The following is a 24,952-nucleotide window of genomic DNA, read 5'->3' on the forward strand; positions in this document are numbered from 1 at the left end:
TATGAGGTTCTTATTAAGAGGCAAACTGAGACTACCATGACAATGTTGTAGGAAGTCAGCTGGATGCCCAAAGGATATTTGTGTGCAGATTGGATGAGTGAAGCAACACCATTGGGAATAGCGGAGTTATCATTTACAGAGTGAGTCTGCGAGGACAGCCCTTCCAAGGGTTTAATTGCAGGAGGTGGGATTGGGAAGAGCCAGAACCTTCTGTTGGCCAGGGAGGATGCAGCATGTGCTGAGGGAGGCTTGATTTAAAAAGCAGGGGTGTCTGTGCTTGTCCCTACGTGCAGAAGCATGTCCACACGAACGTGTCTCTTTTCCAGGAGCGCTGGAAATCAGTGCCCTCCTGCCAGGCTGGAAATAGTGCTCAGCATGGAGCATCTTCGTGGTTTCTCCGTGATCTTCCACTATTTTACCATTTAGTCACCTCAGCTGTTTCAAATAGTTGCTTTGGAAATGAATGTGATAATTTGAAATGAAGGGCCTAGTCCACACAGTCTTAAGCTCTGCCAGGGGAGATTTAGGTTGGATATTAGGAAGAAATTCTTTACAAAGAAGGTAATCAGGCATTGGAATGGGCTGCCCCAGAAAATGGTGGATTCTCCGTCCCTGGAGGTTTTTAAGATGAGACTGGATGTGGCACTTAGTGCCATGGTCTAGTAACCACGGTGGTGTTGGATCGAGGTCTCAGAGGTCTTTTCCAACTCATCTGATTCTGTGATGCCATGATTCCTTCTGTGCGAGTAAGATTTTTTTCAAACAAATAAGGCAGCAGGGAAGACCCTAAAAAAAACCAAACCGTAACAACCCAGCCTCTTAATTATAAATAGAAGCAATTTGATGACCCCTGGAGTTGATTTCTCTTTTTTGCCCAGATAAATTTTTCTTTACCCAAAGATTTGTTCCCACAGGGGTGGATTATGGCACAGCTGGAGCAGTGAGCTGGGAATCAGCTCACCAGCTTTCCAGTCCTAGCCCAATGCAGGCAGGCCAGAAACTTCAGTGGGACTCTGTCTCGTCTAAGGCATATGCCCTAACTACTAATTTTTAGAGGACTTAAACTTACTTTTAGTTTCAGCCCAGTTCAGAACAGGAATCAATGTGTACTTCTGAATTGCTAACATTTTCCCATATGAGAAAACTCATTTTGAGGAGGAAACACTGCAGAATTACAGACTAACTGGCAGCCTCAGAGGCACTATGTCTGCAGACAGAGGCTGGAGCAATGTGTGTTTGCAATGTCACAGGGCTGCTCCTGCTGGGGAATTTCAAGCAGTTTTACTGGCAAGCAAGAAATGAGTTTTGAAACAGTCTCTGAAGGTGTGCAGCTTCATATGTACTGCATTTAAGTGTGTGTGTTCCTTGCTTCTTCAGCTCTTTTCTGTGCATCTGATTATGAGTTGTTAAAAATATGCTTTAGACATGTTCCTTGCTCCTGGCAAGTGAAAGTGAGATGTGTTCCCTGTGTACAACGAGCAGTGGAAGGAATTGTGGCAGCGCAGTGATCAGTCAACAGCATCCCTCCAGCACTGATTCTTTGCTTCATCCACAAAAATGCAATCAATAAGAAAACCCTTTTCTACCCATCACCTGTTCTGATATGCTGCAGCTGTAACGAGTTATTTGTCTAATTGTGGTGGGCAGCAAATGTCTTAGTGCTCTTCGGGTCTGGACTTGCTTCATAGGCAAAGTACATTAAACCTTGGTGATGTGAATAAACCATAAATAAACATGCCTGTATCTCCTGTAGTTCAGAAGCACCATTTTCAAGACCTTTCCTCTTGCTGTGGTTTTTTTTTTTTTTTCAGGACATATCCTGCATATGAAAGAGAAAAAACAGCTTCCAAATTCAAGTAGCAAATCACACCTCTAATTATATTTTGACCCCATTAGTTAAGAAATATATTAAAGAATTCTGCAGCTACATGGATTACCATTTAATTCAGTTATATGAATTTTTTGGCATATAATTGATAGTAAAAAATGAGTTTTCCATTTTTTTAAGATATTCTGATTTTGTACAGACCTCTGGAGGACTTTAACAGCTTTGCAGGGATAACATCTCATCCGTAATATACACCCCTCAGCTTTTAGGCTCAGGCACCAGGGATTTTAAGCGGTAGAAAATGCCAGCCCAAAACCACAGCGATGGGAGAGCTGGTTCTTGTGTGTGTTGGTCTGAGTGCAGGTAATGCTCTTGGGTGCACCTGGGGTTGGAGATGGGAGGCTGCTCCCTTTGTCCCAGTGGTCTCTGCCAAGGCTGCAGCTGGAACAATTACTCAGAAAGGACCACTGGAGAGAAGAGCTTCTGGGAATGCCCCAAGTTTGGCTAAATCACCCCGACAGCACAGGGGATGTGGAAGGAACGTCTCTACTTCATCATCTTTCTTTTCAGCAGTTTTTATTCACTTTTAGTTGCCTCCCTCTCACCTTCCCCAGCTCTTTTCTCTCTTTCTTGTTGTCATGGGAACATTCACTACAGTAGTTAAATCGTACTATTAAAATATGCTTCCCCAGGAGAATGGTAGTAGCTAATATTGATCTAGCTCCTGCTGCTGACTCAGGGATATGGTTGAACATAGAATATCCCTTATTTCTCCTTTTAATGCATAATGCAGCAGTTTCTTTCACCTTGGGCTCTGTACTAAAGGTGACATCCAGCCACAGTGATATCCTTTGACTTGCTTCTTTAAATGTGTGACCCATCTGAAGCATGGGGTGCAGGTGGTGTTTTAAACTGGCTTTAAAATCTATAAAGGAAAAGCAGGCAGAAAAAAAAATCACCCTCACCATCAACAGTGATAGATGTTGGTAAAAAGGCATTCAGATTAAACTGTCAGCATCCACAGCCACGCAGTGTGCTCCAAATAACTTTGTTAATACATTGAGCTCTGTCACAGGGACGGTTGAAATTTAGATGAAAGACAAATAACCACCTTAATATCAAGTGAGGCTGCATTTAAAAGCGTAATCACTCATCTACATTGTCACTGACATCTGCTCTGCGTAATCGCCCGCGCAGCAGTACCTCGTGTTAAGCAGAGCATGGTGAGCAGAGTCCTGAGTCACCAGAAAGAAGGAGAAAGTTTTACCTTGCGATGTGAGTCTGCAGTACTGTTGGAATCATTAAGTGATTCAGTTTCCCGCAGTGGTTAATTAACCAGCTCGAACTTTATGAGAGTTTCCTGAATTTGATGGGTTTTGTATAGTAAAGGTGCCTCTGGAATTTCCTTGTTTATACTCCTTACAGAAAATTTTTGGTTTAGAACCAGGCTGTTGTACAAATAATTAAAATAGCGTGGGTTTAATGTGAATATTTGCAGCTGATGCTGCATTTTGCTGTGTGAATGATACACACACAGCAAACAGTATTTTTGAGTCTGTGCTGAAAAGACCTTTGTTAAAAACACTGTTTGCTGAGAAGTCGTAAATTTCTAGCATATTTGTATGTGTTCTTGAACATCTGTGTGCAAGTTATTTCATGTTCTAACGCATTTTACGTTTGACCTTCCTAGAAAAAATCAGGCAAAGATATGCAGATCTCCCAGGAGAGTTGCACATTATTGAGCTTGAGAAAGACAAAAATGGGCTGGGACTCAGCCTCGCTGGCAACAAGGACCGCTCCCGGATGAGCATCTTTGTAGTTGGGATCAATCCAGATGGACCCGCGGGACGAGACGGAAGGATGCACATTGGTGATGAGCTCCTAGAAGTAAGTGTTTCCTTTAGCTCCTAAGCAAGGCTCTTGAGCAGAGAGGGAGAAGCATATGTGGAGCCATCATTTGAACCTTAAATAAAGCCTGCAAGTTGGAATTAGGTGGCTGAGGGAAGGAGCTGTGCTGATTTATGCCAACTGAGAACTTGGCCTTTGGCAGGTAAATGTGTTTTCAGTGAAACAAAAATCATTGGCCTGTGAAAACTAATGTCTTGTCAGCGAAGTCTGTGCTCTCAGCATGTTCACAAGCTCTGCTTAGGGAGGGACTGTTGAAAGGCAGGAAGGGGACAGTAAATCCATCCTTGTAGTGCATATGTGGTTTTACAGGGAAATTCACACCTTACATTAAAAAAAAAAACAAAACCCCCTCAAACTTACCATATGTGTTTTTACAGATGACAGGGATATTCCCTATCCTGAAAATAAATTTCATGCTATAATCTGTTTAAAATACCTATTTTCTTTAGTTATGTCTGGCACAAGTTCACCCACGAGGCAAAAGAGCTCATTAGCAACAGGAGTATTTTGTCTTCACTTTTCTCCCATTCTCCTTCCTTCACCTTCAGACTGAAAGTGCAGCTTTCCTTCACTTCATCTGATTTTTTTGCTGTTGCAAAATGACACTTTGCTGTGGTACCTGCAGCGATTCCCCATGTCATGATTGCTTCAGTGGTTTAAAAAAATCATCCATCTCTGGGGATCTTCCCCTGAGAGAGAAGCTCTCACCGAAGAGCAGGGATGTGCTGACCTGCAGTTCTCCGTGGGTGGTGATGCTTTGATCTTTCAGCAACTCTCTGTGCAATCAGAAAACCACCTATTTTTTCATTTTTCTTGACTTGAGAAAGAGTGGTTTGACTGCCTGGGGATACCTTGGGAGTACTCAGAATTGGCTAAACATTTGTCATTGTCTAACAGTTCTGCAGTTAGGGTTTTTCAATACACATAATACAAGAAAGATGTTTTGATATAAAAACACCCCCATCTGAAATTCGTCATTTTCATTTTAAGTGTGAGAAATGGTATGAAGGTTTATACCGTAATGGAGTAGGGTAGGAAAACCACTTTCTCCTTCAAATTTATATTTTTCTATCCCTGACACTGAATTTTAATGAAAAAAAGGCAAATTGTTGAATTTTGGGTGTATACCAGTTGAAGGGACTCCCGGTACTGTTTTTCTCTGTGCGTATCACTGGTAGTTCCTGATAGAGGAGAAGATCTAATGTTAAGTAGTGCCAGCAGTACTTGAAAGATGCACCATCTGTGATTAATCACATATACCTCAAGGCTTGGAATTTGCATGGATGAGCCATGTTATAAGGAGCATTTTCCAAAGTGGTGGTGATGTTCTAATTCTCCTCCCTGTTAAACTGGAAATAAAATGATTTTTTTTTTTTCTTCACTGGAAGAAAAGTGAGGTTCTCCATCTCAAATATGCCAAACTTAATAAAAAGTTCAAAGAGACTTTAGGAACTGCCTCTCTTACAATCAAATTAAAGGTGTGTCACTGGTGGGCAAGAGAACAATTCCTGAGGTCATCTGGTCCAACCTCCTTGTTCAAACAGGGCCACAGTAAACCAGTTGTCCAGGACTATATCCAGATGATTTTCAATATCTGCAGTATTATTTCATGCTGCTTCCTTGCCAGGGATGCAGAGGTCAATGTGGTCAACTGTTTTTACTTGCAGTGTCTTTTACAACAAAGTATGTTAGAAGAGCATGAATGGCAAACTCGGGTGCTCAGAAGTGAGGAAATGATAGAATTCATATTTGATTCTCATCTAACTGCATGTTTTAAGTATATTTGCATCTGCATCTTTGATTAAACATCAGTTTTCAATACTGGAATGGATCAACGAGAGAGGGATTTCACATCTTGGGAAGCCTCTGGCATCTCTGCACTGTCCCTGGGTGCCCCAGTGAATCCTGTTGGTTAGTCTTGCTCCATTGCTACTATGTGCAGACTACTCCCCGTGGGTTTTGATGGAGTTAAGGTTAATGGGATGGAGTTAGAGATGGATAGATATTACCTGATCATTTTTCTTTTGAACTGGAGTTTGATTGGATTCAACTGAAGGATGTGCCTCAGCACCTTATTCATAAAATCTTTTGTCACTGAATTAATGAAATATCATCTCACTTTCAGCTTGGGCAAACAACAGTAATCTTCTGGGGGCATGATCCTGGCTTGTTTCCACAGCCTGTACATTGAGGGAAATGCAGGTCACATAAAAAAATTGTATGTAATCATTATTTTTTAATCATCTTCATCTTCAGTGATGTATTTTGGATGGTATGTGGCTGGAGAAAACGGTTTTTTGAGGGAGAAGGTCCTTTCATCATGCAGTCATACGTGGAAGAAAACTACTTAGGTCAGGATTTGGTCTCTGTGCAGAAGAACATATTTTTTACAGGGCACAAGTTCTGCTTTTCGGTTCTTTTTCCAAGCAGAGGAACCATCTGTGGTGTCCCTGCCTTGCACTCTTGCTGTTTTAGTGCAGGTGTCTGCACTGCTTCGGGTCTTATTAGTCTGGGCTCAGTCCTGCTTGTGATTGTGCCCAGCATGGCCAGCAGTGTGTTCACCTGGAGCTGTCCCTGTGATTTGAGCCCTGCTGCTCCTGAGCTCTGCATGGCTCTGTCCTGTTGGGAGGTTTTATTCACACTGCAGAATCCACCCTGCTATTATCATTATTATTATTATTATCATCTCTCCACAAGAGAGTCAACTGTGCTCTATTAATAAACCAAGCTGTTGAGAGCCCAGTTATGCTAAATTACTGATGTTGGGATCTGCTGCCATCTCTCATCCTTGATGAAGATGAGGCAGGAGGGGGAAGGAAACTGCTTGTTTACATGTGGAAGTTTCCCCGCTCATGGAAGGGGGGTTGGAACAAGATCATCTATAAGGTCTCTTCCAACACAACCCATTCTGTGATTCTTTGTTTTGTTCGATGAGGCCACAGCACTTCTTGTAAGAGTCGGAGCCAGTCTTCAGAGTCAAGAGTTGCCGCAAAATTTGCCTGTTGTCCATTCTGGATGTTGCCTGAGAGGCTGTTGTGGTTTTGCTCTGGGTCAATTTGCTTTCACACCCCCCACACAATTACTAGTAGTTGAGAGAAGGTTTATGCAGACAACAGAGACTGGATTTAGGAAAATAATATGAATATTTATTACTAGTAAAGTAAAAACTAAAAGGTACTAAAGAATTACATCTATAATAATGCTACTTAGGTAAAAGTATTAAGTATTTACAGAAATACTTCTCCCCCTTTTATATCAGTCCAAGGAGGAGAAGCAGTCCTTTTCTCTATTCTCGGAGTTCTAGCTCTCTCTCCAGTAACTCTGCAGCACTCTGGTCGCAGCTGGAACTTTTTTCTCTTTCTCTGTGTCGGCCTCCACGGCTGGGCCTACCCTGCTCCTGGGCTAAGACTGGAGGCTGGGGGGTTACCCTGGTCCTGAAGGGTCTTCTTCCATGGATTTACAAAGAGACACTTGCCTACCATGGATTTTCTTCCATGGGATTACAGGGGATAATGGCTTATAAGTCCACCCCTGTTCCCTATGGAGGTCCCTCCCACGGGAGAACAGTCCTTGATAGACCTCTCCAGCATGGGTGTAGCATGGATCCCTTACTGGGATCCCCACATCTCACCTGAGCCTTTCCTGCTCCAGCGTGAGGTTCTCATCCCCCTCAGGGTTATAAATCTTCAACAGCAGCAGCATGGATCTTTCACTGAGATCCCAACATCTCACCCAAGCCGTTCTTGCTCCAGCATGAGGTTCTCTCAGGGTCACAAAATTTTCAACAAGACTCTGCCTTATCTCAAGTCTCTCATGAAGTCTCGATTCTCTGGTACATCCACAAGCTCCTTCGTGAGCCGCACGTGGGGGGGGTCTCCTCACCCCAACAATCTTTTACAGGTAGCAGGGTTTTATTTCTCAGTCTTTACCCTGGTGAAGGGAGAGAGAAGGGGGGCTTCAGTGCTACACCTGCCCCCGGCCCAGGGCAGGGGGAAGAGGGGGCCTGGCCCTCCTCGGGCCCGCCGCCTCTCCTATATGGCTACTACCCCTAATTTCAACTGCGCAACCCACCTTCTCTTCCGTTTTCTTAAATATGTAATTAGCAAAGGCATTACTGAGAGTTTTAATTGGCTTCTTGTCCGGAAATCCACTTGGGCAAAACCATTCTCAGCCCCAGGGGTGGCCGGCTGGGCAAAACCATGACAGAGGCAATTATTAGTTTGGGTTTTTTTATGTCATTTTTTTGTCATAGCTCAAAGCCGGAGACATTTTATGCTAAATACATTTTTATTACTATTTTAAGATGCTTTGATAAATTGAAGTTTTGCTGTATAATATAATAGATACAGCAGTATATTGCCCAAGTAAATGACTTACCCAGCCAAATTCACAATGCCACTTCTGTTTCATAAAATGTGTTTTATTCTTAGTTTATTTGTTGTGGGATCCCTATAGAATCATAGAATAGAATCATAGAATGATTTGGGTTGGAAGGGACCTTAAAGCTCATCCAGTTCTACCTACCTCCTGCCCTGGGCAGGGGCACCTTCCACTATCCCAGGTTGCTCCAAGCCCCCTCCAACCTGGCCTTGGACACTCCCAGGGATGGAGCATCCACAACTTCTCTAGGCAACCTGTGCCAATGTCCTTTTAGTTTTTTCAGAGGAGGCTACAAATACTTTGTATACAGTTAAGGTTAGTTTTAGGTGGTGATTCTGAAGCTACAAATAGGTAAGGCTGTGATGGAAAAGCTGTTGTGGAGGAGGGCACAGGTTTTCCGACATCCTGTCTCTCTCTCCACACTCTGCAGGTGGGAAGCCACAGGGACCAGCTGCCAGCTCAGAGCAGGATGTTTTCTCTCCTTATGGAGTTTACGGTCTGTTGATCACTTTAGATGATGCACATGTTTGAACGTGTGCCCAGCAAGAAATTCGGTGAGGAAAGGGAAATTCACATTTTAATTTTTTTTTTTCTCCAGTGTTTTCCTCATGCTTTATTTTTTGGGAGCTTGGTTGCTTTATGGGGTTTCAGTATATAAAATTTGACTGATAAAAAAGTTTTGGAAACTTCTCCCATTGTTTCAGAGAGTTTGGTTGTATCTCAAAATGCTACAATTCCTGTGGTTAGAAGGAACCTCCTGCACGGGTACAAAGAAATAATTATTACAGAAAGCTATGCCAGTATTTTACTAGCTTTGGGGTATCATTTAACTTCATTTTCATAAAACTCAGATGATACTAATTTTATGGATTTCCATTACTGCCACGTAGTGAAAACACTGTGGGGTTTTGGTATTTTTTTTTAATATCCATATCTAATGTTTCTCTTCTGCAAATTAAAGTTTGAGAAGCAAACAATCCTTTAAATTTTTTCCTCTGAATTTAAGAGCTCAGATTTCCGTGAGTTTGTACTTTCTGCTACCTCAGTGCATGAAACTGTAAACCCAAACTTTTGTAGGTGAAGGCAACAGTACATTTGGGATATGTGATTAAATCTGCCATAAAGAAATGTGTGATTATGTTAAAGATTGAACTTATGTGCTGACCTGACCTCATACCTGTAGCATGGTTTTGTCTTTCTCTGTGCTCTGCTGACTTTCCAAGGGGTTATGGCAAGAAACATTTAAAGAAGAGTTGAGGTTCATTTAGATCAGTTTATTTATTTTGCTTATCGAAGCTTTGTTTTTCTTTACTAATCTCTAATGAAAAAAGTAAAGCACAGATTTATAGGTTTTGACTCCCAAAGTACTATTTGTCTAATCTGACGTGTTACTTTATTTAAATTGAAAGATTTAAAATCATGTTTCTTCTGCAATCCTAGATGTTCTCTTTTTTGTTTTATTTAAGTAGGCTTTTGTGCTTTGCTAATCACTGTGGTATCTACAGCATGAATTTATTTTGCGAAAGAAAGTGACCCTTTTAAAAAAAAAAAAAAAATTAATCCTTGCTGTAATAACTATGTGGGACAGCCCATAGCCTTGTGGAGATATATTACTTTGATTATGCTTTCATTTTGGTGTAATTAAATAATTATAACTTACAGACCCAGCTCACAGCTAATTAAATTTTGGACTATTTGATACATGTAGTGAATAGGATTAATTTAGCCAGAGTAAAGACTATAAATTTTAATCTAAGAAGTCTGCTGTTTAGAAGAATTGATGGTAATTTAACTAAATCCAAACAATTTGTAAAGCATACACTATTCCCAGTGAATAAATTATTCTTGAGCTTAGAGAAATTAAGTCAACAAACTCACTGAAAGTTTCAAGTTGAGCTTGAAGCCAGAATGCAACTGAGCATTTCTTTTTGCCACTGGATTTTTAAGTTTATCTTTGATGAGCAAAGTCTGGCCTAGGATGTTGCTTCTCGCCCTGTCTTTGCCACTATGGCAGTTGCAGACAAAACCATATTTAACCCTTAGGAATGTTGGCATGATGTTATTTCCTCAGTGCTGATAATTTCATGCCAGCTCAGGCCTTTGTGGACCTTTCATGGGTCCCTCTTTACACAGTAAATGACTTTATAGGTAGGTGCTTTGTACTTCAATCTCAATGACTAATCAAGTGTTAGGGATTTTATTCTTCTCTTGGCATTGTCCTTATTTAACTGATGAACTAAGATCTTGTTTTGACCCACTGAAAATAAGATGGAAGTATTGTGAAGTTCCCAACATGACCAACTAGCCCATAACATGACACAAGGCTGGAAGATTTGGCCAGTTACTTCTTGTTTGAATGAAAAAATCTTCTAAGATCACAAACCCAGAATCCAACACAAACATTTGCAGTAACAAAAATTCCTTCTATAATCACTAGTAAATTGTTCCTGGGCTCCGTTATCATTATTGTTTTAAACAGCATTGGTATATCAAATGTGAATGTAAATATTATGTTGTAAATTAAGAGTGGGAGGAAAAAACTGCAGTATTGAATCATGGAATTGTTTAGGTTGGAAAAGTCCTTTAAGATCATGGAGTCCAACCATTCCCCCAGCACTGCCAAGGCCACCACTAACCCGTGTCCCCAAATGCCACATCCATACAGCTTTTAAATCCCTCCAGGGATGGAGACTCCACCACTGCCCTGGGCAGCTGTGCCAGGGCTGGACAACCCTTTCCATGAAGAAATTTTCCCTAATACCCAACCTACAACTTCCCTGGCACAGCCTGTGACCATTTCCTCTCATCCTGTCCTTGTTCCCTGAGAGCAGAGCCGACCCCCACCTGGTTCCACCCTCCTCTCAGGGAGTTGCAGAGAGTGAGAAGGTCCCCCCTGGACACACTCCAGCCCCTCAATGTCCTTCTGGGATGGGGACCCCAGAACTGTCCCCAGGGTTCGAGGTGTGGTCTCACAGTGCCCAGCACAGGGGGATGGGCACTGCCCTGGTCCTATGGCCACAAAATAACACAAGCCAGGTGTCACTGGCCCTCTTGCCCACCTGGGAACACCTGGCTCATGTCCATAGCCAGGCTGTTTCCCTCTGAAAACAGCAGCAGTGACTTGCACACAGCAGAAGTGTCCAAAGTAGTGTCTGTTGCTGTGCTTTAAGTGTTAGATCCATCACAGCAAAAGTGATGTGGCGTGTCCTTAAACTGTCCTTCATCTGCATGACTGTCAGCTCTGTTTCCTTCAGCAGTGCTGAGGAGTCAGCACAATCTTAATAGCCAGCTTTCCTAAATGTCCAGTAGCCTGCAGGTAAAGTATAGGAGTGTCTGTCTAAGCATCTGTACTGTTGTCATCTCTCTGATTCTTCTCAGATCAAGTTGTTTTCTAAAAATCTAGGAACAATCCTTAAAATCCATTCTAGGGATCTGTGAAAAAAAAAGGATTTCTCTCATTTGTGGCTTACTAATAACTGTAAATTAGCTCTGCATTGCTTACTGTTTTGTATAGGTCTAGATTTTGCAGACCACACTTTCCTTGAGCCTTATCTCCTTTTCCCACAGTAAACTTGGAAATCTTGGTAGTATAAATTAAAACAAGGTGTACTTCTCCACTTACGTGAAAACTGTTTTCTTTTAACAGATAAACAATCAGATACTGTATGGAAGAAGTCACCAGAATGCTTCTGCAATCATTAAAACTGCCCCATCAAAGGTCAAGCTGGTTTTCATACGGTAAGAACAGTTCTCATCAAAACATTTGTTGTACTTTAGTCTATTACATGACATATTTACATATTTAGCCTGTTTTAAAATTGCTGAACTTGCTTAGTTCTCTTTGAAGTGGAATAAACTTTTTTCTTGAATGTTCGTCTTGGAAGAGTTCAAGAATTCTCCTTAGTAATGTAAAAAATATGAATCTAATGTCATTGAATGCTGATTTTAGGGGTGTCTGCCGAAGACTTGAGCTGTTCCTCCTGGGCTTTGGAGCACCCTGATTAGAGCTTCCTCTTCCACAACTTACTAAAGTGCTTTAGGTTGGTTCAGGATAAAGTTGAGGTGGGCTGTATGCTTACCCAGATTGCCAGGAGGGAGTGAAAATGGTTCAGAGGCTTGGGGCTGCTGGGAGAGGAATGGGGAAGTGTGGATGGAGCACTTTGAGCACGGACTGGGTGGAGAGGATACCTTTGTGTGGGCATCAAAAGAGGATTTTAAAATTGAGCTTGGACTTGTTTGTGCAGAGGGGTAGCCTGACTTTGCCAAGGAGCACTGGGACGGATTGTGTGGGAGGGAATATGCTAAAACAACCTTTCATCTGCATAAGAATTACATGTGGGCATTTTTATTTTGCTCCAAGCATGAAAATTTTTCCTCTTTGTATGTGAATTAAAGACACCTGCATACGTTCACTCAGAAGTTCAGGAAGTGTTGCTCTTATGACCCTGGGCAGGAGGTCTGGGAAGGAGCTGCCTCTTTCCCAGGACTCACATATGCTTTAGTACACTGGAATTTCATAAATGTGTATTTAAGAATAAATTCCAGCTGTGACTTTTGTTGGGCACTTACCCCCATGCCATTTTATAATGTGATCTTCCCACAGACATATACATCATACTTGATATTGTTTTATATTCTCTCTTCATCCACATATTCCCTGTGAACAATGTAATAATCTGTGGGTGAATGCATATAAATGTGTACATTTACTGGCATGGCTCTGCCTGGTACAGCATACACAGAAATGATGGAAGAGCAGCATTAGCACAGTGAGGAATGAGTTGCTATCCTTGGCAGCTCACAGGATCTGGAGGAGATTAATGATCTTGCCTGCAGCTCCTGTGTTACTTTCCCCAGCCACTGAAAATTAAACGTCACGTACCACAACTCACTCACCATTATTTAATTGCATGTGGAAAATGCGTCTGGTTGGAAGTTCCAGAGGCAAAACCACAACTTATGAAACCAAAACCCAAGAGTGTGGGCTTCTTGCAGTCTGCCCTGCTGCTCCAAGCACTGCGGAACTCCAGGGAAAAGTCCATGTTAGCTCCAATTGCCATGGATTGGAAATCCTCGGTGCATGTTTTGTATCGTGTTTAAGACATAAAGCCATGTAAATTCTTAGCTATAATTCCCCTTTTCAGATTGTCTGTGTAGCAGTGAATTGCAAGGCAAAATTTTATCTAGATATTGGAAATACCATTGGGTGATTCTTGTTTCCATCGCTAGAGTTTAAAAAAAAAACCCACCCAATTTCTACTTTTAAATGCTGCTGCTAAGGTTGTAAACTTCTATCTTCATACTTCCCAAGAGCACACACATCTTGTCACTGCTCTTGGCCTTACACTGACAACTGATGTGTCTGTTTGCTCAACCCAAGCAGCCGCTGGAACAGCAATGAAAAGGAATTCTCCCACTGAGAGGATGTCATTTGTAACTGGAGCACTGCCTCTAACACAGGGAGAAGACTGATGTCACCTTGTTTCTTGATGTATGGTTAAATTTTAGCAAAGCCAGGTTAGACTATCTCTCTTAAAAATGAATTTTAAGGAGAAACAAGAATAATTTTCTTTTCTCGTGCCAACTGTGTTCCATGAGCCGAGTCTGTCTTGGTGCCTCCCATTCCTACACCTTAGACCACAAAAGCAGTGGATGTTACTGAATGAAAACACGGGCTGTGGCAGTCCCAGAAGTCTTGTCCATGGTACAGTTCAGTGGAAAAAGTGGGGTTTTTGGCTTTCTCAACTCTAATATAAAATGGAGATATTGAAATGCCACTACTTAACACAATGTGGTGCCAGTTGGAGTAAATAAGAGCAGCAAGAGGCATCTTGAATCTGCATGTGCCTTCAATGGCTTTCCCAGGTGTGAACAAAGTGCTGAGTGTAGCAGGCTGAGCTCTCCTGGTAGGTTTTGCTGCTTGGCTGGTTTCAGATATGTTCCTCTGGGCTCTAGTGATGTGGAAAGAGCAGGATACCATTACATCTGTCATGTTTTGAAAATGATGGAGCCAGTTGCAGCAGAAATACTACTGCTTTCCTCCTCCTGAGCACTGTTACCCCTGAAGCTTCTCCTAAAGGTAGAAGGTGTGTAGAGTAACAGCCAAAACACATCCAGGAGCACAAAGAGGCCACAGCTCACCATAGCAAAATAACATGTACTGCAGAAGCTGTGAGAAAAATCAATTTGCTCTTCATGTGCATGAAGTTATTAATATTTTCATTTCACCAGTGAAAGGCCTGAGTAGATTACAGTTTTACAGAAATATGTCAGTCTGTAGCCTAAAAGGTTCCTGCGTGCCTGACTGAGCTGACCTAGGACATAAAAGCCAAACTGGTGAAACTCTTGGTCTATTCCAAGTGCCCTCTTTGACACCCTGAGGCCTTATTTTCCTGAGATGAAGGATGCTCAGCAATAAGTGTGATGCTTTTCACTTTGAAGAAGGAAACAGCATCAAGGTTTTTCCTATTCCTGGTGTTTCAGTTCATATGCAGGGCAGGGGGATGTTTCCATAAACTCTTTAATCAGTTGTGAAAGAAGCCCAGAAATTCCTGGGCACAGAAAAGCCTTTCTGTGAGAACTGTAATAACTATTATTAAATAACTTAAGAGAATCACAGAATGGTTTGGGTTGGAAGGACCTTAAAGATCATCTCGTTCCAACCCCAATTTTTTTTTTTTTCCTAGAAAAAGATAAAGAATATAAGGTGACCTCAGCCTTTTTGACTTTTTACTAAAATCCTGAGTTATGATTTGTGCTATAAAAATCTGTTCACACTTTTTTATACTCAGGTAGTGTTACAATTGCATTCCCACCCTTTCCTGAAATTTTTGCTGATGAGACATAGTGCAGTAACTGTTGTGAGAATCACAGATGTCCCCCTATATTTGAAGGCTTCTCACTCTGGTTTATGAGCATCTTTTCCTCAATTAAGTTGATGATGATTATTTAAAACAGTTGATTTTGGCCAGATTCCAAAATATAGGTCTTAGCACAGCCCTGTTTCCCAGTGGTCTCATTAATTATGTGAGCTTCTAAAAGCATCTAAAAGATTTGCAGTTACAGTGTCACTTTTTTTTTTTTTTCAGTGGCAGTAAGGGTTGTAATGTCTTAGTTACCATTTGAAATTCTTGGTCTAAGTTTGCAACTGGAATTAGCCAGGTAATAATATCAGAAATTGGCTTCCTTCTTGTAGGAGTGTCTGTGCCCTAGTTCCCAAAATAGAAAGTGTTTCTGTCTGTTGTGGTTTTTGTTCATGCATTGTAAGTCCATCCTTGTAAGATGCATAATAAAACAATGTAATTAGATTTCACATCTGTAGTAGGAAATCCAGTTTATATCAGAATGCTCTTTTACAGGGAGAATTTTATGATTCAGCAAATTCAGTGGTTTTTTCCATGCTCAATTAACTGCCTTTAATCTGGTTTAGTGCTTCAGTGTTGGTATAATAAGCAGATCAAATATAGTTGAATGCTTGAATCAAAGTGAATGCCACTGATTTCAAACCATCCTCCCATTGTGTTCAGTTCTGTGAGTCACTCTTTGGTCTACCTTTATTCCTTAAAAGAAAATTGTCTTGTACTGTGATGAAACATGAGAAGTGCTTTCAGAGGAAGGGATTTTGCTGATTTAAATACCATCTGTTTGCTGTCCAGAGCCCTCCCACACTGCAGTCATCATTCTGTTATCATTGCTTCCTGCTGATGGGATTGTAGCTCCTTGATGAAGCCCACAAATCTCTGTCACCCAACCCCTCCTTCCATTTCCAGGTGTAATTCTAAAGACCATTCTATTACTTGTGGTGGCATGAAAAGGAGAGAGATCCTTCTACTCCAGGGACTGGGGAACCCAAGGCAGTGTCTGGGTTGTCTGTTTAACACTCCCCATTGGTGTGACTTTGTCCCTGGTCTTTGCTCTTCTTTTAAAACCTCTATAAGTAACATTTTATATTATGTACCAATCTCAAATGCTGTCATGCTTTAGAAATTATTTTCAGTTTGTTCTAACCTACATAACCCTGTATGGGCCATGCACTTAGAAGTTGGACTCAATGATCCTTGTGGGTCCCTTCCAACTGAGAATATTCTGTGATAATTTACCATAATTTAATAGTATAAACTCTGTTTTTACTTGCTTTGATTGCTTAGGTTCTTTCATGTGGGAAAGCTTAAAAAGTAAGCCCTTGCCAGGCACTGTGTGTGCAAGTTTGAACATTTCCTGTTTTCTTCAGAGCTGTTTCCTCCTCTCTGTCATACACATGTGGGAACAAGCACACAGTTGAGGAAGTTAAGTAATTTGGGCTCTTTCAGACCTTTGATGACCTAAGCTATAGTTTATATGTACATTAGTTGTTCATTTAAAATACCTGGATGCATTTGGCTCTCACGTAGTTAGGAGTGGATGTATAGGAAATGGAGAACAAGTCTGTTCTTGCTACTAGTAGGAGAGATTTTTTGAGAAGATGCATAACACAAAGGTCTTTTTGACCCAGCTGAAGGAAAAATCCACTGTGGCTTCTCAGTGTGCAGCTTTCCTGCAGCTCCTCTGTTCCAAAGGAACTTTTAGAGGGAAAACAAAGATCAGAAAATGCAAGATCCTGCCCTGATTTTTTTTGTGTGTTTTTTTGGTTTTGTGTTTTTTTTTTTTTTAATTAACAATCACAATGTGAACAGTATAAGTTTTCAGTAAGTTGCAGGACTTTATGTCCTCGTGTCACAAGCAGTGGGAGTTCTAAGGCTTACAGAGCAAATGTTTGTTCCCTTCATCCACAAATCTGTTCCAGTAAGATGTCACATCACTTCATACAAGGGATTTTCTTCTGATCCTTCATGTACTTTTTATTCCCAAAAAGCATCCACAATCACTTGCAAAGCTGTTGTCAAACGATCTCTTAGTGTTGATGAACTGTGTAGTTGTAGATAGTTTGGCATGAGAATTGTGTCCCTTTGTTTAGACATCTAGAGGACATCTGGACTTCTGTGATTAGTCAGCAGTTGTCAGGAGCCCCAAAGAGCAATTCTATTCATCCTGTCCTAAATTAAGTCATTTAGGTGCTGGGATTGCCCTTTTGAGTCGGTCTGGTTTGGGATTTCACTTGATTTTTGTACTGATCATAGAAGTTTGGATGCTCTTATAGGTGAGGTGCTCTGCTTTAGATGGGCAAGGAATCTAATTCCACATTAAACAAGGATTTTCTTGGCGTTGCATGACAGTGAGCTTGTACCACCACAAACCTGAGGGAGGTAAGAGTAAATAAGATGGAAACCAGAAAATTTTCACAAGGGCAGCAATAACATGACAAGGGGTAATGGCCTTTAGCTGAAGGAGGGAAGATTCAGAATAGATATTAGGAAGGAATTCTTTGCTAGAAGGGTCGTGAGGCACTGGAACAGATTGCCCAGAGAGATTTTGGACTCCCCATCTCTGGTTGGATGGGACTTGGAGCAACCTGGTCTAGTGGAAGGTATCCCTGCCCTGGAGTTTGTGGGAGGAGTGGTGAATTCCTTTCCTATTGAGTTTATATGGTCCTGAAGAAATTTAAACAGCTCTCTGGTGCACAGGCTTACCCAGGAGGTGGGCTGCTGTCCCAGTATCAGATAAAACCAGTCTAGGAGCTGGAATGAGAGCCACGGATGTTTGTAATTTTTGCAGGTAATGGAGGGGGAACATCTAAGCCTTTGTGCTGTATAAATTGCATTTATGTTGCTTTGACTTGAGAGTATAAAGCTGTGTCTTGACTGTGAAGGTTTTAGACACCTTAACCCCAAGCAATAGTGAGCACTGGTAACTGAGAACAGCTTTTTTGGAGGTGGTTATGGAGCAACTATTGGCAAATACATTGAATTCTCATTTGCAGTCACTGTAATTTAAATATGATGTTCAGACTTCTAAGCTGTCTGCTCCTGCCTCAAAAGAAAATGATTACTCCTTTTAGTTGTAAATAAATTCACATTTTAGTTGAGGACACTTACGGAAGTGGAGAGCAGAAACAGCAATTTATTATTAGATCTGTCACTTTAAAATATGTTCTCACTTTGATTCTGCTTTGAAGCATTCTCCTTTGAAGCAGCATTAAAGTATTTAAATATGTACGAGTCCTAGCAGGGGGAGATTACAAGTTGTGACACTGTGTAACCTTGGGGGGTTTTGTAATTTTTCCTTTTTTTCCCAGGGAATTACTGTAAGTGGTTTTTTATTGCTTGAAATAAAAATGGCCATTCATTTAAAGCTGCATAAAGATATTTTCCCATTGATAGAAAAAGAAAAAAAAAGTGTATCTATACGAAGTCCAAACCAGTTTGGATAATTAATTACACCCCAGTTTTGTCAGGAGCTTCTGTGTAGCAATTTTTAGGGTATTTCCTACAAAGATTTATATATATGTTGTTATTTTCATGTTTAAGTCTAATTGTGAGCTACACAGTGGGGTTAGTTTTCATGTTGATTGTGCTTTATATAAACTATTATCAGAAAAACCTCTACAGTCAAGGAAAAATTGGGAGGGCTCAGACACCTCATGTGGGATGGTTTATTCTTGTAGGTTAGAAAAGCAACATAATGAGATCGATGTCTCACGAAGATAAGAGGAGGGAAAATGTCCTTGCCCAATATGCCTGGCGGGGTAAAATGCGCTTGGAAATTGTGAAATGCTGATGAAATTCCTGGGCTTGGTGCCGTGCCTGCCTCAGATGTGTGTCTTGGCCCCGTGTCTCTGCGTCGCGAACCGCGCCGTGATCTGAGCGTGGTTTCCCACTCTCGCAAGGCTTTGAGCAGGGCCAAGAGGAGAGGCTGGGAGCGAGTACAGAAATGAGCAGCACCCAACCAGTCCCTTTGAATTGTGTGGCTGTTTGGTTGAAGATAAGTAAATGAATTCACCAACCTTTGCCTGCAGGATTTATCATTTCAAATGCCTGTGACTCCCATTTGCTGCTGTGCTGAGAGCTATTGGTTCACAGTGTTATTTCTCAGTGATCAGAACATGATTCTGTTTATTAACTTCCTGTGTTTTAGCTTCATGTGTTTAACTCTCCAGGGATAAAATAAGACTTCTTTTTTTTTCAGGCACTTATGTAAAATGTTTTTAAGCACATACTAGTCTAATAGCTTATTCCAGAAATTAAAGAGGAAAAAATCCTGCTCATGTCACAGTAACAGGACCAGAAATCAAACCCAGAAGACCCACTGCATGAAAAGTCATTTCCTTTCATCTAAGAAGCTGTGAAGCAGCAATATTGCTGATTCCTCTTAAAAAGGGGGCCTACAAAAAGGTTGGAGAGGGACTGTTCGCAAAGGCATGAAGTGATAGGATGAGAGGGAATGGCTTTAAGCTGAATGAGGGCAGATGTAGATTGGATATATGGAAGAAATTCTTCCTTATGAGGATGGAGAGGCCCTGACACAGGTTACCCAGAGAAGCTGTGGCTGCCCCATCCCTGGAAGTGTCCAAAGTCAGGTTGGATGGAGCTTGGAGCAACCTGATCTGGTGGAAGGTGTCCCTGCCTATGGGAGGGGATTGGAAAGAGATGAGCCCGAAGGTCCCTTCCAACCTAAACCATTCTGTGCTTCTATGATGATTTGCCTTAAATGATATCACTAAAGTCATATATTACTTGGTTTCATTTTACAGAGGCCAAAAAAAGGCAGAGCTAATTCCACAAGCCCCATCATTTTAAATGGCATTTGAGGAAAAACATTAGCAAGGCAGAATGCTGTTTAGTGAAAAAAAAAGGCTTTTGGAAGTCACAAAGTAATCAAATGTCAACTTCAGAAGCATTTTAAAGAGGAGAAAGGAAAAGATGCCATACATCATAAGCATCTTGGAAAAAATAATGCAGGAAGAATCAATGTTCATCTCCTTTTATCCCTGCATTTCATAAAATTTATTCCAATTTTTTACATTGAATCTCTTAGAAAATACCACAGCAAAAATGAACAAAAAAAAAGAAAAAGCAATCTAATATATTACAACAGGTATTGTATTTCACTAATGTGGATGTGAGACTATAAACAAGCTGTTTGCTGACATGAACACCATTAGAAGAGGCTAACTAAGTGTTAGCACATCTGTTGATGTGTAGGGACCATAAACTCCAACTGCATTCTCTGCTAATCCACACAAAATCAGATTTCCAAAGGATGTGATGTCAGCATGTCCCATATGAAAATACTGTGGTCCCCAAAAGGGATATGTTCTGTTTGCAAGCGAAGAAGAGCCAAAATGAAGTGCTTTTCTAAGCTTTAACTCTGGTAGGCAACAGTGAATTTTTATGCTACTGAGAGTATTTTCTTAGTGGGCAAGACCAACTCTAAAGGAAAGTTTGTTCATGATGGTTTGATGTGTAACATGTTCTTTGTTGTTCAGGAGTGAAGATGCAGTCAATCAGATGGCTGTTACTCCCTTCCCATTACCTTCAGGCTCCCATTCTTCCATCGAGGTAAGGTTTGTGGGTTGTTATTTTTAATTAGGGATTGCTAAATTAGATAGATTAATCATAATTAGCAGCTCATGATAAGTTTGAACACCTTGTCTAATTAAACCCTGAATCATAAAATGCGTTGGGTAGAGACTTGACCTAATAGGCTTATTTTCCCCATCTCTTCCTTATTGATCTAAGTGTTACTGAAAGGCATTAGCAACAGATGTTAAAGATGTTATTACTGTACAGGAGGAAGTGAAGGCTCCAAACTAAAACCTTACCATCTCCTAACCTGCTCCTTTTTCAGCTGGTTAGAGTAGTCGTGGTGAGGAACTTTCGCCTGGAACAACCTTCCAATGCAAGAACTATTTAGTTTAGTAATGTTACCAGTGTTTTCCGTCATTAGAGTTGCTACCTCAGCCCCAGTGCAGACTGATTTCTCTCCTGTGCACCGTGGATCCCTGCAGAGTCACCACACTGTTATTATTTTGACATCTCAATGTGGTGTAACTAAATTTTCTAGATAAACTGCCTGGTTAGCCTTGCTGTTGCTTTTTAATTCTATTTCTATTTGAGCTAATAAAGCAAAAGATGCTTTATAATTAAATTGAGGTTTGGTCTTGCCTTGATAAATTCATGTGCATTGAACTCCTGGTATTTCCATGAGCATCACTGTGATCCCTCAGCACAGGTCCATGTGAGGTAATGCTGGATGCTTCTCCTGCCTGCATCTCCTTGCTTGCTGTTGCATTCCAGGTTATTTTACCACTGATGGCTGTTCCATGCAGGCCTAGTGCTGTACAGTGCAAGAACTGCTTAGATTTTATTTGTATCTGAGTAACATTTGAACATGCTTTGGCTTCTCGCTCTCCCCTCCATCCCAGAAGCAGGTCCCGGATGCAAGGGGTGCATTGCAAATTACTCTACAGTTTACAGAGTTCATTTTATTTTTGTTGACTCTTTAATACCTGCATTTGTTCCCAGCTTTTTTTAATATTTGTGTCTTCAGGATGAAGCAGGAAACTTTTTAGGCACATTCTGTGCTGTGGTCAAATGACTGTAATTACACTCTACCAAAGTCTGTGTTGTGTTTGTCTTTAGAGGGAGATGCTTGTGGGTTGAGTTTCATGCATTAATGGCAAACTCTTACTATTTACATTATGTTTGTTTTATAAGTAAATGCAGGTTTTTACTTCTAGCTAGTATTTTTTTTATTATCTAAAATAAATGGAACCAAAAATAGTGATGTTGTATAGAAGTATGCGTTGCTTTCCTTTGGCAGCTCTTCCTGTCTTTAAATAAAGAAAAAAAAACCCTTATATCCTGAAATTATATCTTCAAATGTCTTTGAAATACCGAATAAATATTTAACATTGTGTCTTACATGCACCCTACGTGTAATTTGTCAGATCACATTAAATTGCCTGGCTGGTGTAATGGAATATCAGGGTGCCATAGTTACCATCTATTATTGTGTTAGTTTTCTTCGTCTTATCTCTTTATCTTCGTCTGATCTCTTTATCTTCATCTTATGCACTTCAGTGTAAAATGTCTAATGAAAATTCAGAAATAATTTTGTTTCTATGACTGAAGGTATTAAGAATTTATTTTTTACACATAGTTCATTTTGCTTTGCAAGAGAGAACAGCTCCAAATTTGGATCAATTATTTTAAAATTAAGTAAATCAAAATAATAGATAAAAATCTTTCCAAATTTGGGACCTGGTTGGTTTAAAAAAGAGAATGAGAATCAACATGTTAAATTTTACGTGTAACTGAATTAGTGATACTTTAGACTAGGCAGGTTTAGATGGGATATTGGGAAGAAATGGAAGGTGGTGAGGTTCTGGCACAGGTTGCCCAGAGCACCATCTTGGAGTGTTCAAGGCCAAGTTGAAGAGGATTTAAGCAACCTGGTCTAATGGAAGGTGTCCTGCCCATAGCAGGGGTGGAATGGAATGATCTTTAAGGTCCCTTCCAACCCAAACCATTCCACGATTCTACCAACCTGTTCGAACTGTGTGAAGTAAACTAGGCTTCCTTTAATGTGCTGACCATGAAACAGAGACCTGGAGAAGGCTTCTTCATACATCTCTGTTTAAAAACTGTTGTTGGTCCTCTCCCCCAGGATCACGGTGGCACCGAACCTGCAAGCGGTGAAGAAGACCCGAGTCTGGAAGTGGTCATGAAAAGTTTGACTGATGAGGAATCCTGCAAAGCTGTAAGAAACTTAAAACAACATTTAATCAGTGATTAGAGCTTAGAAAATGGAGGCTTGATTGCTTTTCCCTGATTTTTTATTGGAGTATTGCTGCACTTATGTCAAAAAATATCCATTATATGTAAAAGCAAGTTCTCAGCTTTACATACACAGACTGTTTTCATGAACTAAGCAGTCAGTATAATTTGCTAAAATATCGAGATAAGCGTTTTCATGTAGCATTTGACCCTTTCCCGGGTTCTTAGTGAGTGAAGGGATTGAGTTTCCACTCCTGCCATCCATGTGTGACAAACTTCAGAAAAAAGCCTGGTCTGTAAATCATATTCTTATTTATATTCATAGCTTCCTAAATTCTAAGGCCAAAATGTCTATTATCATAATCTAGTCTTGCCTCCTGAATAACACAGCTATAGAGTTACTCTCAGCAATTTCTACATTAAGCCCATAACTTGTGGTTTAATGTGGTTCTGTCAGTGTGCACTGTAATAAATACCCAACTTCTCATTGATACAGATGGAGCTTTTTGTTGTTTAATAGGTCAGGATTGTGCATTATCAGAAATCTGAAAGTCCTTCAGGGTGCAGCTCTAATCTCTTTTTTTTTGGACTCTATGTTAAATAAAGTTTAAAGTGGAAAACTACTAAACATAGCTAACCTAGAGGTGCCTAAAATTTGCTGAGGCAGATTTTTTTGCCCTACTCCTGTTTCAAGGAATGCATTGGCTGGGACTTGCTGTGCCTGCACAGTCTGTATGTGTGTCCTCAGCTAAGGAAAGCTGACATTTTTGGATGGTTTTTCTCTTAGATGTTTTCTTCCTGCCCCATCATGTCTTTCACAAAGAGTGTTCTGGGTTTTGCAAATAAAAATTGAATATACATAATGTTCTGTAGCTAGTAAGTAATTAATGAGTCTGTGAACTCCAGGAGTTAGAAAGTGTTATGTGCTGTTCAGTCATCAGAATTAATCACCCATGGATTGATTTATGTTCCTAATGGATTACAAAGAAGTTGAATTATTGCTGTTTGGTAGCTTTGTGCAGAGTCCTTTGATAGGCTGGAATATAAATGAATCAGACTTTTATTGTATGTATTTACAGGTGTTACTCACCTGATTTTATTGATGTTCTTGCTCAACTTGGCAAGAAACTTTAGAAGAATTACAAAGTAATATGAGAAATTGCTCAAAGACTGAAGTGGATAAAAATATATAAAGTTTCTTATACAAAAATGAACTCTTGGTATAAACTATTGTGCTATGCAGCTTTTTGAAAAAATTAGAGGAGATATGAATTCAATGGGGAAAAAAATTGCAGCAATCCAAGAGAGGTGTGGAGGGACAATAGCTCTGGAACAACAGGAAACACAGTATATATTGGCAGCTTCTTTTCAGACTTGAAGCAAGAAAGAAGGGAACTCTGAAGCCAAAAGGTAGGAGCCGAAAAGTAAAAAAAAAAAAAAAAAAAAAAGATGAAGAGTTGTCCAAAATAGAGCAGTAGCAGGAAGGTAAGAGAAGAAAAAGGTCTTCATTCAATGGATATTTGCTTAGAGGTGGCTCACTGATTTCTCAGTTAAATAAACAGTGTTGAAAAGTTTAGGCCTAGGAGGTAGATTTAGAAAAGTATTGGAGTGTCTGTAGATCCAACTGCTTGTTCCATAAGACCTACAGTTGGGCCAACCCTTGGTTTAGGAGTATAATTGGATGAAAAACAGTGGCAAAGGCAGTTTGATAATTTCAGAGTTTTCTTTCCATCAGGATTTTAGAACTACATGGCAAATATTTCTGAGTGTATCTTATTTTTGGTAATGCTGATGGTTGTGATTGTTCCCTTCTGACCAGAAGGAAGTGGGTTTGTAGTCACACTCGCATTAAGACTCTAGCACAGCAAAGCAGCACAAGAAAGCTCAGTATTTTGGGGAAAAGAGATTTCTCTTGCAGTCTTTAGTGACTGTGGAGGCAAAAAAAAACCCAGTGCCTTGTTTTTCAGAGCATGATGATTGCTACTAGAGCCTCAGTGCTACTTCACCGTTGTTGTTGAATTTCTCAGTCATATGTCAGGAGAAATCAGGAATGTAAAAGTCAACAAGTAAGATCAAGTTCACTGAGTAAATAAAAAGTATGTGCTTATCAGCAGAGATCTTCCACAAGTATGTACAGCTCAAAGCATGGGCAGGATGTCTCACCAAGTGACAACTGTAATAA

The 24,952-nt window shown here is 40.5% G+C and overlaps 1 protein-coding gene across 4 annotated transcripts in view; it reads left to right on the forward strand.

The window, feature by feature from the left end:
• Positions 1 to 24,952, forward strand: part of PATJ (PATJ crumbs cell polarity complex component) — a 148,993-nt gene that overhangs the window by 85,827 nt on the left and 38,214 nt on the right. For all 4 annotated transcript variants that reach the window (XM_050306309.1, XM_050306306.1, XM_050306308.1 and 1 more), the window contains 4 exons: positions 3,519 to 3,715; positions 11,763 to 11,854; positions 20,478 to 20,550; positions 22,661 to 22,753. In XM_050306309.1, coding sequence (XP_050162266.1) covers positions 3,519 to 3,715; positions 11,763 to 11,854; positions 20,478 to 20,550; positions 22,661 to 22,753 — 455 coding nt within the window. The remainder of the gene's footprint in view (positions 1 to 3,518; positions 3,716 to 11,762; positions 11,855 to 20,477; positions 20,551 to 22,660; positions 22,754 to 24,952) is intronic.

The sequence above is a fragment of the Myiozetetes cayanensis genome, unplaced genomic scaffold (genome assembly GCF_022539395.1).
Source record: "Myiozetetes cayanensis isolate MyiCay16 unplaced genomic scaffold, myiCay2020 scf12, whole genome shotgun sequence".
NCBI classification, from domain to species: domain Eukaryota; kingdom Metazoa; phylum Chordata; class Aves; order Passeriformes; family Tyrannidae; genus Myiozetetes; species Myiozetetes cayanensis.